This window comes from Corvus brachyrhynchos, unplaced genomic scaffold (genome assembly GCF_000691975.1).
Source record: "Corvus brachyrhynchos isolate BGI_N302 unplaced genomic scaffold, ASM69197v1 scaffold14, whole genome shotgun sequence".
Classification (NCBI taxonomy): Eukaryota; Metazoa; Chordata; class Aves; order Passeriformes; family Corvidae; genus Corvus; species Corvus brachyrhynchos.
Genome location: NW_008239110.1, coordinates 14,451,888 through 14,470,762, shown reverse-complemented (window position 1 = coordinate 14,470,762; position 18,875 = coordinate 14,451,888). Strand labels below are relative to the sequence as shown.

Genomic DNA, 18,875 nt, shown 5'->3' with positions numbered 1-18,875 from the left:
CTTCACCCTAAAATACACAAAAGAAGCGATGGGGGCAAGGGAAGACTTCTCATTGAACTGTAATGGAATTAAGCTCAGCTTGGACGTGCTCCTCGGAGATAATTATTTCTTTTTTTCAGCACTATTCTCATTTCTACCATAGTGACAAGAATTAACAAATAGCCTAAAATGTTATTTTGTACTCAGATGGTTAGTTATGTAACAAAGATGACTGTGCTGTTTAAGTACATTTTAAAAAATGCAAAATTAAAAGCTCTGAAGAAAAATAGATTTCAGCACCTTGCTTTTAAGTAATGTAAATACAACAAAATTAATCTTTTGCTTATAGCTCAGCAAAGCATTAATGAAGCAACTTATGAGATCACATTTTACAGGTCCAATTTGATCTTCAGCCATTTTCACAAGTCAGTTTCAAATTATGAAATTTAGAAGGAAAAGGAGAGCATTGCAAACAAAGTGTGTAAGAATGGAAACATGGTAAACATTTTGAGATGGTAAACAGTGAAATGTAAATCTACCCCTGTCCTTGCGATTTCTGGACACAAAGCAGCAGGATGCAAATTGATATGAAAAACTCTTAAGAGTGCATTTTTTAATGCAAAAACATGGTCCATGACTAAAGACTGAATCCATCTGCTCATCCAGAGCTTGCATAAAGCAAGATGTTTTCTGACTGCATCAGAAGTTTTACAGGACAGGTTTAAAATACCTGAACAGCTTCTCTGGATTCTGTAACTATATTTCCTTCTAAAAATGAGGTAAACGTGGCGTTGTGTTAGTAACATCATGCTCAGTAACAGTAAGTTAAAAATTTCAAAAATACTGTTTTCAGTCTGACAAATTTTCAACAAGGTGAACACTGAATGGGGTTGGCATGCAACTGTGTTTAAGATATGTGCAAAATTCATGTTTATGCTAAACAAATATTTTTACACAGTAAGCTTCTCTTCTCACTTTGATCCATCCAAAACAGTTCAGATTAATTTTTCATGTTTTGATAAGCCAAATAAGCACCAAAAAAAGTCTTCTTTTGCACAATATGCATATTTTAATAAATGCATCACTACTGTAACTATTGTTTTAAACAGTTTTATAAATAAACAGCTGGAATTGTGTTTCAAAATGTATGTATTTATTATTTTGCTATGGAGTAAATGAATCTTATTACACATTTTTATCTTTGAAATCAGAGCATGCACTCTAAGATCAGTTTTCATTTCCCTACCGTATGGCAATTCACTATTAGGCCAAGAGAAGAGAAGCATCAGTGATTAATTGCCTAATGTGTACAGTCTATTCCTTACTGCAGAGAGAACATAGGGATCCTGAACTCTTATGCACAGAAAGGTGACGAAGAATCAGCTAGGAAGATTCAGTCTGCAAGCAACTGCATTTGTTAGTTTTATTACAAAAATGTTTTGGGGTACCGCTCAAGCTGTAACACCAGTGAAAACACCACTTGTGTTCAATCAAATCAAGGCTCAGCTGCTTTTTCATGAAACAGCAGCAAGCTAAACTACCAAACAGATCAGCAACATAACTTTTTAGATGTTGCGTATCCTCAAGTTTATGTGTTAAGTCCTAAGAATACTGAGCAGCTGCAATTCCAATTCTTACAGTGTGCTGCTATTTGTTACACTGAAGAAAGCAGGATTTGAAGAAATGTTATTTAACCCTGTCTTTGGGTGTTGCTTCTAATTTTATTACTGATTTCAAAACATTAAGGTTTCTTTATTATATTAAAAGCTAGTATCCCTTCTCCTGACAATCTGCTCTAATGAGAACACTGTTTGGAAAATCTTCCCAACTCCTTCCCTCTCCTGCACTTACTAAACACATTGGCATCATTGTGTGAATGGGAAGAGTGGCTCCATAGTAGTTTGCACTTCTTAGGAAGTGAACCAGGTTTTCAATGGCTATCAACACGCTTTCAGATGTTTTCATCAAAGTATTTGTGACCAAATTCCACACTGACATAAAAATAGTTTTCTCTGGTTTAATTGGGCTGTGACTGATGTCAGAAATGAAGCTTACTGCAACTATAAGGTTTAAAAATGAAAAGAAAGTAAAAAATTATCCAATATTTTCCTCATGTAGGATTCTTTCCATCAGCAGTGATCTAATATAGATTATAACAGTAACAGCAATCCATGGTTCTTATCCACAACTTGAACCTGCACAATTAGCATACCAAAAATTATGATGTAAGGTTTGCTCAAGAAACAAAATACCACAACTAAATTAAAAGAGCTAGCAAACCAACCAAGAGTCTGCACAGCAAACTATTTGGCCATTGAATATTAAACAGTTTCTCAGATCTAACTGGCATTAGAAACCATTCCATCACCAGTGAATTTGTATCCTCTGGGAGAATTACTGCCCCACCTACATACCATTTAACATCACACAAGCTGTGACAGTCTTTGGAAGAGCAAAAAGCCTCTTGGCTAAAAAGAATACCTGATGGTGATCCAAAATGCTTTCTAGTTAAAATTGGCAATAGACCCTGCAAATTAATATTTTTTAATAAAGTAAAACTTTTATAATGAATAAATAGGTGTAAATTACAAAAACCCCTAACACACCAGGAAGAGTTATGAAGTCAGCATTAGTAACATCAAAACCAAACAAAATCTTCCCTTACACATTTGCACTGCCTCAAAGGAAGATAACAGATCACTCGAAGTGCACTGTACTTTAAAGACACTGAACAGGTATGAACATACTGTTTATTACAGAGGTGGTGGAAAATGAAGACTCACTGACTTTTTTGTACAGAACTAAACCTGATGGGTCAAGCTCAGCACAAGGCTACTAGGAGAATTGCTTTTCTGCCTCTTGCTTGTATTTCCACTCAGCTTATTACTCTCACTAGCTAATAGACCGACACAAGGAAAAGCACAATTATTTTCCAGTCACAAGCTCCTGGATATATTCTGCACATATACCTAACAGTCCCACAGGACTCAGCATGATCCTGCTGCTGACATGGCTGAGTAGCCCTGGAACTCAACCCCATTAATGAAACACAACTAAATTCTGCATAGTGGAGAAAGGGAGAGTGGCCCCTGCGGGGTGGCGTGTCCAGCCAGCCCTCCCAGCAGGAGCAGGATGGGTGCACAAAGCCATGGTACCACAGGCAGGGCCCCAGCTCTGACTGCACGCCTGCAAGCAGGGCTGAGCTTGGGCAAATCCACCCCAGGCAAGCTTGAAAAAGAAGGCTAGTGTAGAATAGACTCAAAAAATTCCTAGTCTGAACACAGGTACTGATGAGCAACAACTTTGCACAAGGATAAATAATTTTAAATATTAACTGTGGTGAAAGCAAACACAATGACCAGTGATGATCAGCATACAGTAGTGTGAAATCTGCCTTAGCAGGTTAATCTAGCTGCCTGATGAAGTTTTCTGCTAATAAAGATGGAGTAGAACAGCCTGATGGTTTCTTTAGAGTAGTTACAAAAAACAACACACGTAATAAAAACATCCTTGAATTTCCTTATAAAGTTCATTCCATTTCTTTCAAATGAATAAATTAAGTGACATGCTTTTAAAACAAATGACATTGCTTTGATATCTATAAGATTTGCTGTGATGAGTTGTTTAAAGGCTAATGTTTAACCAAATGAAGCTTTGTACTGAGCTACTTCTCATGCTTTAGTAGGTTATATTATATAATATTGATAAAAAATGTATTTATGTACTTTTCAAGTGGGAATATTTTTATACTGATGGAAAAAGACTTCCATATCCCTATTCTGCCTGGCTCTTGAAGGTTTATCCTGTTCTGTAGAAAAGCAAAGATTATTGTAATTCCTTTTTTTTTTGCCTACAGAAAAAGCACAATCAGACTCACTCATCTTTACAAGGTCAAAGATGTCTCTTTTTGCTCTGTATAGAAAATGAAAAACCATTTCCCTTTGATTTCATCTGTTCCGATAAAATCAAAATGGCCTAGCTTAAATGATAACATATGAGCTGAGCTGTATTTTCCTTTTCTCCATCCACAAGGACATGCTTTCTGAATATTAAGTAAGTGCAGATCTATTATCTTCCTTTTTATGCTCTTTATTCTAGTATCTTAGTTTCAGATCTTACTGAACTCTAGTTAAAAACTGAAAACGGCAAACATGGAAGAGTGAAAACAGCTACAAAGACTGTAAGAATATCTCACACATTTAGACAGAACCAGGAAAAGAAAGGAAATTAATCTACTGTGTAGTTAATTACAGATAATCTCAAGTACTAAAATATTCTCAAGTGGAATAATTTGACACCATGTTATAGACTTAGTTGCAAACCCAAATCTATCTATATATATATATATCTTGCTCTCTGAGGTCTGAAGGTTTTTCTAAATAATACAAAAATATCTTCATTATTTGACATTTAAAGAGAGGAATAAAAATCCCTGAGTAAGCCAAAGACAACTGATATGTATAGCCTCAGAAAACACACTCAAAACCAAGACCAATTTTAAGGCAGCTTCCAACTTCAGACAGAACACAAATAGAAAACTGGTGTCTCAGAAGAAAGTAAGTCTAATTAACAGGCAGATTTGCATTGACAATAGGCTTTGAATTTTATTTCTAAATGTCATTGCTTCCCTTCTTAATTTGCAAATCTTTGAAAAGTACTATTTTTACTGTTAGGATAACAGGGTCAACCTGCCCTTAAATTCAAATGGAAATTATTAAATAGTTATTGACTACTATGGTGTGGTTGTACACACTTTCAAAAAGAAAAATGCAAGAAAACAAAACCAGAAGCTGACAGAAAACAAGCATACTAGCCAGCTATGGTAAGCTGATATTTGTGTTTCCAGGTAAATAGAAGTCATCAGCTTCTTCCACTGAGGCTTCGAAGTCAAAGTGAGTATCTTATAACAGTATTATGTTGGTGGGGCAGAATACTATTTGCTTAAAAATTACAACTAGATTCAGATTTAACAACAATTTTCAAAGAAAGTGGTACAAAGTACATCCTCTTAATGATACATTATTTGCAAGCCTAAATTTTGAAGTCTGTAGACTTTAAGGACGTTTCCCATCTTCCTGCTTCCCCTTTCCCCATACATACACAAACATATATATAAATATGTCTTCAAACACACACACACTGAAAAAGAGTACCTTCACAGTACAAATCCAATCTTTTTTAAGATTAGCTTGTATTTTTACAGTATAAAGTAGATATTTTTCTTATTCAGTTCCTTTCTTTATTGTTTCAATGTTCTGCCTAAACAAAATTTATTCTAGTTTTTAGAGTTATATTTGTATGATAAATTTGGATTAAAATTAAAGGTGTAAAAATTCTCAGTAGCTGATTCCTTTTGCTGAATTACATTGCTGTTGTGGTGATGCACTGAGAAAGAGGTTTGGTAGCAAACAGTGGAACTTAAGAAAAAAAGAGCAAAGAGAGCTATTCTCTTCAGAACTGTCATGCACCAGGAAGAGCAACACTGGAAGCAGAAAGTAAGAATGAAGTGGTCTCCTAAGAATTTATGATTACTCCCCTTACCCTGGATTCACAGATTTTCCTCATGAGACATCAGTGGCTACTCCAAGACTTACATAGTAGTAGCCTACTCAAAGGAACAAACAAACAAAATGTGCTATTTAGGTTATAAAATTTCATCAAGTCAATCTTCACACAGGTAGTGTGTAGCATGTGTATCATATTCCAAGTCAGAATAAAAGAGCAGGCTTCCAGCTTCCCTGCAAACACACTTCAGGGACATCTTGGGACAGATTAGGTCACTGACACATCTTGTTATCTAAACCCCTCAAATCTTTTCTGTACTGCGAGAATTTAAAAATGAAGTCCTGTTGTAACAAATCTTGTCACACCCCCTGCCATTAATATTAATAGACTGCCATAAATAATTTACTGAAGTGAAACCAATCACCACATTCTTAAATATCACGGCGCTTCAGTACTAAGGGTATTTCCCTCTGAGGCACTGCAGTCTGGCGGTGGCAATGTGCGCTCCACTAGCAGGAGGACTCAGAAGATAACCAGCTGTCGTGCTCTGGCATGTGATGGGGTTTTGGTATGCTGAACAGAATGCTGTGTGATGGAAGTTATTTACAGAAGTAGTTTTTAATACCAAAAGTAGTATGCTCAGTATACAGTAAGAGTCCAAACACTTCTAAGCATTTCCCCCTTAAAGGCTGACACTGAAGTTAAACGAGCACATGTTAGCAGTTAAATTCTTTCTTCACAGGCCAAATCGGTAGTAGAATTGTGGCTACAATAGAGACTTGGATTGTCTGGTTCAGAAACTTAGACTCAAAAAAACCCCTCCAAAGTAATAACTAAAAAAAAACAAAACCAAAAACATTTAAAAAGCAGCAGTCAGGGGGCCCATCTTGTTGAGAGTGCACCAGAGCAAAGAGGCTTTCTGGTCTGCAGTAGTGTTTTCAGCTGAGGGAAGATGGCAGGAGAGCCCCCATTCTTCTTCCAGGGCGGTGGCTTTGATGCTGTAACCAGCAAGGTATTGCTCTGTTGCACAAAACACGGATAGCCCTTGCAGGACCAGCTCAGTTCAGGCGAGTAATGTCCATCCTCACCAGGGCATACCTGTCCGTGACCTTTTCCTCTGCTTTTTACAAAGGCAATAGATAGGAAACACAAATAAACCTGCCAAAAGAAGGAAACATGAAAAGAAACATAATTAAATGCAATCCTTTGTGCATGTATTGTGTTCTTTCGATATACCTATCCAGATGGAGTTTTTCACATCTCAGGAGACTTTAGACCAGGCATTTGGACAAGCAGAAAAAAATACTAGCCTGCAACAAACAGTGTCTTTGATAATGAGTTAAGCTACACTTATTCTTCCCTTTACAACAAATTCCTGCTAACCCTACACTCATCTCTGACAAATTAATTTCTGAACCATGCTGTCTGGTGTAAGGTACAAACATAAAACTTTTCAAAGCACTCTGGAAATTCTTAGATCTAAATTCAAAGCTGATGTAACTAAACTAGTTTTCAATTAGATTCACATGCAATAGAGACAGCACATTATAGTTTTACATTTTATTTATTTTTACAAACTTCCTCATCTACTGTGAAGGAATACCAAATGTTTATACTTGAATAATACCAAGTGTTTATCCTTGCTTGGACAGGGAACTATTTATTCTTACAACTCTTGAGAGAAAGAAAGCTGTAAAAACAAAAATAAATAAATATATCACATTTATTCAGGTGAAAAATAGTTTGTAGTCTCTCAAACCCAAATGAGAAGCATCTTCCCCCTTCTCTTGCCACCAGCTGACCGAAATGGCCAAAGATTTTTCTTTTCAGACACCACTACAGTAACAACATAGAACAAAAGACTACTACAATCACAGGGTTCTTGCTTTGCTCAATAGCCCTGTAAATGGTGCAGTATAGTTTTCAGCTATGTAACTGAGATAACTTTAATAGTGGTTGGCAGCAAATATTGCTGTAATTACCTCAAAACCAAAACTTTTCTATCAATAATCAATGTTTTTGGAACTGCTCATACTGCTGCCATTGATTGTATCTTATCCAGCCAAGCCTAGGATGGGACTTCAATGGCATTCTGATTATTACTGTAAATATTGTTACTGTATTACTGCAAAACCCTCTTAATTTTTAGCATATAAAAAAAAAAGTGTTTTTTTCCCCACCATAGATTATACCAGACTGCAGACCAAAATAAGCTTTACTGGCATTAAGGAGTCTTTATTGTTTATAATTTTGGCATAAAAATGCTATTGAATAAATATTTAAGATAGACATCACTCACTCTCTTCAGCAAAGATAGTTGGTCTAAATACAGAAATTAACATTAATATTCCTTATTTGGCCAGATGTAGTCTAGAAAAGCTGTAATAGTATTTTAGGTATAGGTTGATTGGTTATTTGCAACCTTATTAACATAACTATCCTAGTGTATTTTGGCTTTATTATATGAAAATAAAGGAGTCACATCCCAATATACCTCAGGGCTGGGCACACACTGCAAATTTTCAGTGGAGTGAGCAGTTTGATGAAGAGCTGTGAAGCAGCATGATCCCTGAATGACATATTGCTGCCAACATGAAGAGTGGATATGCACTCACATGAGCAAAATTATACCTTATTGTCACAACTAATCTCCTTTCTGCGGGGAAAACTCAACTAAGCCAGGCAAAGAGCAGCTTTGCTAAAATATCTGTCCCCACGTTAATACAACCACATTAACAGGGCTTTGATACTGTAATCAAATGAGTTCACAGTACCAGTTTTTGGGATGGAATACCATTTGGCAGCCTTTGCACTGGATCATATTTTGAGACTGACTCATCTCAATTGGCTGCTTTGTTGATGTTGCATCTTCAAGCTGGTGAGCTCTTGAGACTAGGCCTTAGTTCCCCAAAAATCTTGTCATACACATGGCCAAGATCTTAAAATTGTGATTCAAGGGGGTGATTAAAGGCTGGGTCCAAGTTAGTCAGCCCCCAGGATTACATTTAAGTTACTCTGGAGGTTTTACTAGTTTATTTACACCAGTTAAAGATGCTGGACTGGAAAAAAAAATATGGAAACAAAAATAAAGCTAATAAGCATAAAAAGAAAAAAAGAAGATCCCAGAGACAAGTTTTTTAGAAAAAAGTCATGTATAAAATACTAAAAATGTATCTGTGAAATCTGTACTCTGTCTCTATGTCTGAAATGAAAATATTGAGATGTCAGAGAAAGTCACTGCATAATCAGGATTAGATTCATTCACATATGTAACTCTTACCTATTACAACAGCTACGGCTCCCAGTGCCAGTCCCAGAACCAATATTAGGGGTGTAATGAGTAGTTTTCCAGCTGAAATGCAAAATTCATGAAACAGTTCAAAGAAGGAATTTTTATTTTTTCCTTTCCAACAATATCAGAAAAATATTTTTATCTATTATTTTTAAAATCATTTACCTCTACAAATAGGATTCCTATTTGTAATTTCATCCTACATATTCAGCCAGGAGCTATCACCACAGAGTCAGCTCCCTGCACACAGTTCTCTCTGCCCTCTTCACCCACCACAACTCTCTGAGCACAGCTTATTTCATACATTAACAGCTTGCATTTATTTCTGTTTCCATTCTGAAATCTCTCAAGCATCGACAGGAACGTGAGAGCTATAAAGCTACTGTAATTTGGCTTCTCTGGAATCCTACTGCACAGCAACCAGCCTGGAAAGATGCCAAGCAAACTAGCATCTTGGAAAGTTTAGGTTAGCTCAAGGCGATGAGACCATCGCCTCTAAATACGCTTCTGCTCGCTTTAAAAGGCTACAGGGAAGTGCTCGTGTACAGCTGTGATTAAGGTCTAAGTCAAACCACAGCCAAGTCTATTTTGGATCTACGTTTATAAGGATATGTTGTGGCTCTTACATGAGTAGGACAGCGATGTTGAGCAGCATACTGGCTAGAGTATAAGACCAAGAACAAATAAAGCATGCTCATATTCTTTATTTCTGGTGAGTTCATCTGTAAAAATTTGCAGAGTGAAGGCAGGGGTCTTGCTGAAACGGTGAATTTGAAACTGAACCAGAACCCAACTTATCTTCCTTGCATTGCGCACTTTCAACGGAAGAATCTCCCTGGCTCTGCAGGCTGAGCAGTTGGGTCAAAGACATCACTTATCTGAGCTGTTTGAAAAATGCAGGAGGGCAAGCACTTTTACTGATATACCAGCAGTCTTATCAGGGACTTGAAATTTTGCAATTCTCTAAGTTGAAAGTTCTCTATGTGTTTGAAAGATCACCTGAAGAATGGGAGAAAAACTGAGTTTGTTACCTCTCTCTTCCCTGCCCTTCCCTCTCTCAAGTCACTCATATCAGATTGCAGTAAATGGATTACTTCATTCAATAATGATGTAAACTTTTCCATAACCTGAAACACTAATTTGAGCACTGAAGGAAAAATGAGATATTTTGGAAATATTTACAGCAATTAAATGAACTGGCCCTTTTCTTGCTCTGTTTTGATAGCTTTTAAATTTCATAGGAGTGTTGTGGGTGGAAAACACTAATTCCTAGAAGAAAAAAACCTGGCTAATATTTGTATTACTCTAGTTGCTAGGCATCCTAATGGCATACCTTCTTGGGACTCCACTGCACTGTGTTCTACACACACAGAACTTGTCAAATACATTATTCAAGTGTAGACAGAAGAATGAATGTAAAGTGATGGAAAACCTCAAGAAAGGTCCAAAAATAAGAAATGAAAACCATTTTAAAACATTACCAGAGCCTTCAACAATTTCAAGTAAAGCTCATAAAAGATTTAAGGTTTAAGGTATGAACTCCTTACTTCATTAATAGCCATGTAATTAGAATGCTAGAAAATTATGATGTTTGGTACCAAAATTATTAAGAACTTGAATCACTGAGCTAGTGACTGAATATGCAGAAACAGAGTCTATGGAAAGGGCTAAGCTAGCCTTTGATTGGAATAACTTCTTTTGAGACACAAAGAACAGTCCCTAAGCTAATTCGAAAACTCGTTCACTTACATTTGACAAACTCAGAGCTGAAATAAAGCATGAGTAGTGTCTTTCCTTCTGCCTGTGAATATGAGTTATGAGTATTGTGTAGTTCCAAGATTTTATAGAATAAAATGACTTTTCATCACCATAAGACCATATCTTCTTTTGGTTATCAATGCATTATTTCTAAAGACTAAATTTCAAAACGAAATACTTTTTCTCCTTACATATCTATTACATTTAAATCCTTAATATTTCTTTACCTTTGTAAACTACAATTAAACAACACAAGGTGAACAAGGCTTGCAAATGTTGCCATCAGGAAGAGTACAAACAGCAGCAATCACTAGCAAAGCAGCAGGTATGCTGATATTTGCTCCAATAATTTTTATCAGCATTGTATGAAACAATTACAAAATGCTCAATTTTACATCTCAGAATTACAAACTACTTTATATCCAATTCCAGTTTGACAAACATCGTTTGTCATAGCGCGAAGGATCATGAGGCTCTTAATCATAGAGGAAATCATGACACACCAAGAAATGTCACTGAGACTAAGGATGTTTGCTGCAGGCACTAGCTCTGAGACTGATAGCACAGAGAGCAAATGTAACACCTGCCTCAGAGCTGAATAAAATTTTGGGTCATTAGCCCATGTGGTGATCTCAGCAGTAGGTTATGACAGCCAGTTTGCTGTTGTCTAAAGCTAGTTTTTAAGAGTAACTTAACAAGAAGGGATTGAAACAGAACCTTTTTACAATTGCACTCAAATAAATGGTAAACAGTTTCTCTACCGAGTGGCACAGCATGAAGATGTAGACATTTGTGGTAGTATAATAACTCTATTTGCAGGTGTCTCCGAGGGGTTGCCTTATTTGTGGAACAGAGAATCATGTTCTTCTGCAAAATAACGAAGTATTTCAGGAAACATGAGGGAGTACTTTTCCCTTGCATAACTTTGGGCTTAGTTACAGGTTTTAGGGTAATATATACAAACCCCGATATACCCTTAGAGAATTCTTTGCCACGTAAAAAATTAATGAACTAGTTTTAGAAAACAAATTTAATCACTAGCATATGAGAAATATTAAATTTTGTCTTTTAAGTCTAAATATCATTATTGTTTAAGCAGAGACAATAAAAGCATCTACTTACAAATCAAAACAGCAGTATCTATGTAGACATTAAGTTCTAATAAAAGTCTGCATTTGTTTTTAAAGAGTCTTATCAAGGGTATAGAGACAACTTCTTACAAGTCAGACCAACTAAAATATGAAGTTGCTAACGAAGGTTGGATCACAAAATTGCATGCTGCCTTCTGCGAGGCTCAAAGCCATGCTTACATGAAGTGAACCTTGTGCTCTGTTTGGGACAGGAGTACATGTCAGTCAGATCTGACAACATCCTGCTTTCAGAATCCTATCTGAAATGGTGGTTACCATGCAAAAAAAATTCATTTGCTTTAATAGTTTCATTACATGTAGTATCTTGTTACAGATCTATGAAGTACCTAGCAACTGATTTTGAATACAATTCATCAACTGAATCCAGGTGGTATTCCAGTGGCATCTTAAGTACACTTCAGACAGCTGAACGCCCTTTTCCTTCCTGTATAACTCATCACTGACTCCAGTTAAAACGAAACATTCTGCCTTCAACAATTTAGCCAATTATAATGAGAATGACATCTCAGTCTGCTGGGATGGAAGAATAAAAACAATTTCACTTGACTGTACTGGTCCCAGGACAATTTCTCTAAGAACCATGCTGGCTAAAGAAGGGAGAGAAATGTCAGAGATCACTTCTGCTCTCAGATTTTCTTCTTCCCATGATTACTATCACCTTTACATAACAGTTGGTTTATGAAGAAAAGTACATTTAAATTTATGTTGCCATAAATACTTTTCCCTTATTTTTACTGCAGAGCAGTTTGTGACTGTATGCACTTGCTTCTCAACAGAAACCATGCCAGCATGCCAGCCTGCCACACTGTGTTCTTTCTACACACTCCACCTAGCCAGATTTTAGAAACAACCCAAAAAACCCTCAACTGCACATGGTTACAGAATCATATTTACTTAAGTATTCCTTCTCCATAGCAATAAAGTAGAAGAAGTCATACAAAACCTGCACATATCTAGCAACACCTCACCAGTCTCCCACAGATAGCCAAGATAACATTTCTTTAATTTCCACTACTTAGCTAACTAGCAGAGGCACTTTTCTACAGGAAATCCAACCTTTGCTTCTTACTACATGTTACTAAAATGCAGAGGCTATGCTTTTAATGGCCTCTCTGCTACCATCTCTTCTTCTGCTGACTTTCAGAACTGAATCAAAACCCAGGCTTGTACAGTAACACCTACTGATGATAGTGCTCCTCTCTTGCCTGATGAAGTATTTACAGATTTACATTTACAGTTCTAGCTACTGGGACCTCCCTGAGCCTGGCTGTGATCCCTAACTGGAATTCAACTTTTCTGGGTTTTAAATTTGATCTTAAATGATTAAGACTAGTAAGCTTTGGCTTAACACATAAAACACAAAACACAAAATAATATCAAATATGACAAAGTAGAATCTGATGGAGGGTCCATAAAAGAAAGATATGAAAAGGTCAGCAAGCTATTATTATTTACTCAATTTCATGATAACAGAAGTAGCCAATGAAATTATCAGGAATCAATAAAAAAACACCAGGATTTTCTCCACATGACACACAGTGAAATCCTAGAGCCTCTACCAGAAATGCTGTGTAAGCTGAAATTTAAAAACTGTTAAAACTAGTGAAGGGTCCATCCACTGATAGTTATAAAGCAAAGGTTCAGATCCGAACCTTAACTAAGGAAGCGTCTAAAGCAATGATTACTGGAAACAAACAGGGAGTCAATTATTTCTAACTGACCATTGCTGGGGACAGACTCTCCAGGCTGATCTTTATACAAGCCCAATTAACAGCCACAGATCAATTCTGTTGAATTCTGTTTTACAAAGACAGATGATCCTAGCAAATTTCCAGCACTGAAAACGGCAAAATCCACAAACTTAAACTGTGTCAGTTTAGGATTATATCATCTTCAAAAGGTCAGGAAAAAAGTCAGGAGGTACAATCTTACAGCAGTATGATGCCTTTTTAAAAACAGATGTGAAAACCCACAGGTATACTTGTGTGGAAAAAAGTACAAAAACCTAGACTGGCTCACACGTGCAAGTCATAGCCAAAATCTACTGTAATGGAAGAAGAGCTGTGAGCTCAATTCCCAAATTCAAATCTGATGCAAATTTTTGAAGATTTAAATTTTTTATTTTCACACGTGAGTTCTGTTAGGTCTCTGGAGTATTTTGGTAGTTATTCATAAAGTGTATCAGGATCAAGAACAGAAACCCCTATGAGAACTGCAATCTGAGGCTTTGAGCTTTGCTAATCCTTCTTGGTTTATTAATCAATGCAAACCACAAGTACACTTGCAAATAGGAGATGAAAATAAAAATATCTTATACCTTCTCCATGTGTGATCTTGTAAATATGAGCATAAACATATTTACCATGAAGCTTTAATATCCAAGGCCAGGCTGAACAGAGCTCAGAGTAACCTGATTTAGTTGAAGACGTCCCTGCTCATTGCAGGTGGCTTTTAAAGGTCCCTATTTCTATGATTCTAATAAGGTTACCCATGATTCTGCATCTGAGCAGCAATGACTTGGTAATGTCTCAGAGTACAATCTGGTGCTACAGCAGAGACTAATTACACCAAATATAACAAGATCTATTTAAACACAGCTTACATTGTTTGCCATTATGGCTATTACTAAAAACTCTTCTGAAATCTTACTTAGTGCTTTGAAACAGTTCTTGAAGTTTAAGCCTAAATTTATTAATGAACGCTTATATTCATGTGCCCTAATGCCATCACTGTCTTTAATCTAGACTAGATCTTCTCGTGTGTTGGAATTTATCTCTACAAAATGTATCAGAGTATGTATCATTTTCAATTTTCATCCCCTTTCTAGTTATTTCTGTATCTTTAAATCACCTCTCTCAAAGTTTGTTAACAAAGCCTTGCAAACTCCTGAGGTCAAACTAATGGGCTTGGATGACACATTGTCGCTTGCTGAACAAGCAGTCCAGGTTTGCGAATCTCCCACATCTTTGCAGCGCAGCAAGGTTGGCATTTTTATTACCAAGTTTTGAGTTTGTGTGTCAATTCTTATGTTACTCTGAAAACCACCTAGTTTCCTTACTGGAACGTGTCTGGCTCAGGATTAGTTTTTTCACCTCAGGTCTGCTTTTTCCCACATGTTCCATCTCTTGCCTTTACCTCTATGATCAAGCTCAGAGCATTTCCTCATCCTAGGTGAGCTACAAGTCATTTCCAATTTTTATGCCTTAATTCAAAGTACAAAAAGTTCTATTTTCCTTAATAGGTTCCCAGTTTTTGGCACTTAATACATCCATTTCCTGTAACATTATAGGCCACCTTACATGCTGTAAACTCACTACAATGACTGAGCTTGACATATAGGTAAGACACCACACAATGTAATAGTCTACTTTAATATCTTGTGCTTCTATAGGCTGAGACATCTATGTATCTGGCTCAAAAGCAAATTATGAGTGCCTTTTTGTTTAATAAAAATACATTTTTGGCATCATACTTTTGTGAGCAAAATTAATGTATATAAGTTGTATTTTGTTTCAAGCTGGATTTTATCTGAACTAAAGCTAACAGTTACAACAGTGTCCTCCTATTTATATTGGAAAACCTGAGTTTTTCCACTCAGATCAGGTTCAAATCCAAAGAGCACTTTATTCAGACAGTCTTACACCGAGGTTAATTTAAATAAGGTTCCTCCTCTGATCCATTTCTCCAATATACCTTAAGAATAATGAACACAGCCAGCAACATGCATATTGACAGCACTTTTCCAGTTTGCTTATGTATTACTAAAAAAATTAAGAAACAAGCTATCTGCAGAGGACATAATACTTAGTTGTACACAGTCCATCTAAAAAGGGAGGGCAAATGCCATATATTTAAATACACTTAATAAGCCACCTATTGAATAACTGAAAAACAAGGTGCCCATCCAATATTTTAAACCACTAGTTTTAACTCTAATTGTCCTATCCCCCTAATCACTTCATTATGCAGCTCTCCACAAGGTACATTAATCCACTCACCACAGACAGAGCCTCGCACTAATCTCCTTAAATGTGGTCTCTCGGGGAGGTAGCGGTATTTGCATCCAAAGATACTGAGGTTTGACGTGTGATCTCCAAAGAAGCGGAGCTGGCGGTATCTCTCCCCACAACGGTAACAGAAATTAGTGTTACACTGTGAACAGGTCATGTGGTCACACCCTTCAGTTCTCTGGATGTGGATCTGTATGAGCAGAAGGAAAAAAGAAATATTATTTTGCCCCCCTTCCTAAGCACAGGAAAGTGGGCACCACCTGGGGCAGTTCATGTGCCAGATGAAAAGAAGCTGCAAGCAACCCCCTGCTAAGTCAGTATTTGAATTAATTAATACTGCAGCTGGCTTAAGACAATAATGTTTTTCTGAGGCATGTTTCAGAGCATTAAATATGAGTTCTATTGCTTCCAGATTCCCATTTCCTACATAATCCTACTTTTTTGTTTAAACACTCTTCATATCAGATGAGAATTCTTGCCCTTACTGACATTTTGTTTTTATTACTGAAGTAGATATATTAGCACCAAACTTTATTAAAAATAAAAGCAACACAGTTATGATATATAATAAATATAGTTATGAACTCTGTTTGACCCCTCCACACATGGGTTTCCCTTCTTAGGCCACCTGTGGCTCCACTCCCTTTTCCATCACAAATTGATTTGGCATTTTGTAATAAACACCAGAAAGACACTGCTGTCACAGTGCACGATTTGAGAAATAGATTTTTTTTCTTCTTTAAAAAAAAAAAAAGATTCCACAAACTATATGTGGAATAAAAAATTACAAAAAATTACAATTTCCTGATTCCCACACCACAGCATGAAGCAGGGCTGCCCCGGTTCTACAGCCATCTTTCTACTGATTGCCTGCATAAATAGTTCCCCATCCTGCATTCCTAGACTACACTCTTCAGTGGAATGGTAGATAGCCTAATAACTGAGGTTGAAAGTGATGCTCGAGGGTCATCTATTTTAACCCCTAACTCCAAGCTGAGCTAACTGCAGCCAGATCAAATTGCTCCAGGTCTCATCCCACTCGATTTAAAAAATTTCCAAGCATGGGTATGTCACAGCCTCTTCACGCAATCTGTACCATGCTTCACCATTCTCCCCAGGAATACTTTTTTCCATTACATCCAGTTTGAATTTCCTCTGTTGAAACCTGCAACAGATAAACTGATGCCTCCTGAAACTCCTATACTTACCTACATGTATTTATTTTGCAGGAAGGTACAGGCAAAGACATGGCATAACCACTCAGTGGCCCTGCAAGCACCAGAGACACTGAAAGCTCAGTGAGCTCAAGAGAACCTCGTGACTCCTGGGTTATCTGACATTCCTGAGAGGGTCAAATGCATTTGTTCTTTGGTGCTGATCAGGGGTGATCTGGGATCTTACCTTGCTCGCCCAAACATCTACTGAAACTGGCACTTTATACACGTAACAAAGTGATGCCTTCCACCAGCAACACTGGTGGTAAAAGAGTTACAAAGGTAACAGTAGTTCCAGCTACACCTGCCAGCATCCTTGTGCCACAGTAATGATGTCAGAATTTGCAATTCTATGCTTTCAAATGTTGTTTTTATACAAAAGAGGGGAAAAACATTCACAAAAGAGAGAACTGGGCTATTAAAAAAAATGCTTTCTAGTAAGTATTCTAGTAGACTTAAAATTTGTCTGACCAAGCAAACATCCCCCTCTACCCCAAGGAATTCTCCTGTATCATTGTATCATAGGTGTCCTGTTTTCCAGAAGCACCTGAAAAAACACCATTGCTGATGAGCTTCATAAGCCACTTGATCTCAAAACTTTCAGTTAAGCACTGACAGCAGGCAAAGTGGAAAGAGAGGTCTACCCAGTATTATACCAACTTAAACATAACTTAAGAAGATATGGGTTTTTTTTCCAAAAGGGACATTACATTGTCAATTCGACTTCTCACTTCTCAGGTTACATGTGAAAAAAACTGTTGACCCCACTTATGGAGCCATAGTTTATTTAGTGTAATTCCTCAGGTTAACTTGAACTGAAATAAAGGAATTTTAATAGTGACTTAATGTATTTTGACAAATTAACTTTAAAATTTAATGCAAACTAATTTTTCAGGTGACAAACTCAGCAACTATACAGACTTTTGTAATTTAAAAGGTGACTTTCCTTATCTGCTGATTCTATCTTAAAAATGTAAATGAGGGAACTAGATCTTGTGGCACTAATGAGAATTAACTGGTTGCTTTGTTTTCTTTTTGAATCAAGGCTGTTGAATTCTCCTCTCACTTCTCTAATTTACCAACCCAATTAAGTTACCATCCATCCCCACTGGAATTCTGTAGAATCCTGGAACCTATAAAAACCCTAGATGCAAACCAAAACTACTGCATATTTCAAAAATAAATTAATTTTTATTGGTAGTAAGAACTTCAAGGAGATGCTACCAATAACATTTTATGTTCTACCATTCATACGTTTCAGAAATATGCACCTCTTAGAAACTGCCTGCCATCCTTCTACCCATGCTTCCCTAGAAGCCTCCCAGTTCCAGTTAGTCATGCACTACTCCTGAACCATTTGTCAATCTGCTTGTTTCTGCTCTAGTTCTCCAGACATACTGTCCTCTTGAAATATGAAAGAAGCTGATAAGGATTTATTTTCTTACAGACAAATACTGCAACTACACGCACTTCATGTTTGCTTCTTCAAAAAGCAAACCATAAAAATATTTTAGTTAATACTCATCTGCACATATAACTATCTTCAAATGCTATGACTTTGGAACAACCGGTTGTACTTGCCTATACCTTTTTATTGCAAAACCTTTCCTTTTTTCCAGTGAGGAAACAATTGATTAAAAAATGAAGTAAAAAACCCCACAAACCTTAGATGCAGGGCTTGGACTCCCTATCACATGCTTTGCAGACTGACAATGCCAGGTGAACTTTGTATCATTTGGTCAGGCTGCTTTCAAGCCTAAGACATGACATGCCACCATATCAACTTCAGCTCCAGTTCACATGGACATGCCTCCCTGCCCTCCAGATAATCCACTGACAGAGATGGATTACAAATCTACAGGTTGAGAAGGCAATCACTGATGGCTCAGATACCGTGAGTGTTCCTGCTCCACTGACAGCACCACAGTGCCCAAGAGGCAGCTGGGGGAACGTGTAGGACCAGGAA

General features: G+C 36.9%; 1 protein-coding gene across 2 annotated transcripts in view; it reads right to left on the bottom strand.

Annotated features, from left to right (window-relative positions):
- Positions 1 to 1,110: 1,110 nt before the first annotated feature.
- The window catches only part of RNF217 (ring finger protein 217), a 34,708-nt gene continuing 16,943 nt past the window's right edge, over positions 1,111 to 18,875 (bottom strand). For both annotated transcript variants that reach the window (XM_017739591.1, XM_008637810.2), the window contains 3 exons: positions 15,684 to 15,885; positions 8,765 to 8,836; positions 1,111 to 6,642 (listed from right to left, as the gene is read on the bottom strand). In XM_017739591.1, the coding sequence (XP_017595080.1) occupies positions 6,569 to 6,642; positions 8,765 to 8,836; positions 15,684 to 15,885 (348 nt within the window). In that variant the 3' untranslated portion in view covers positions 1,111 to 6,568. The remainder of the gene's footprint in view (positions 6,643 to 8,764; positions 8,837 to 15,683; positions 15,886 to 18,875) is intronic.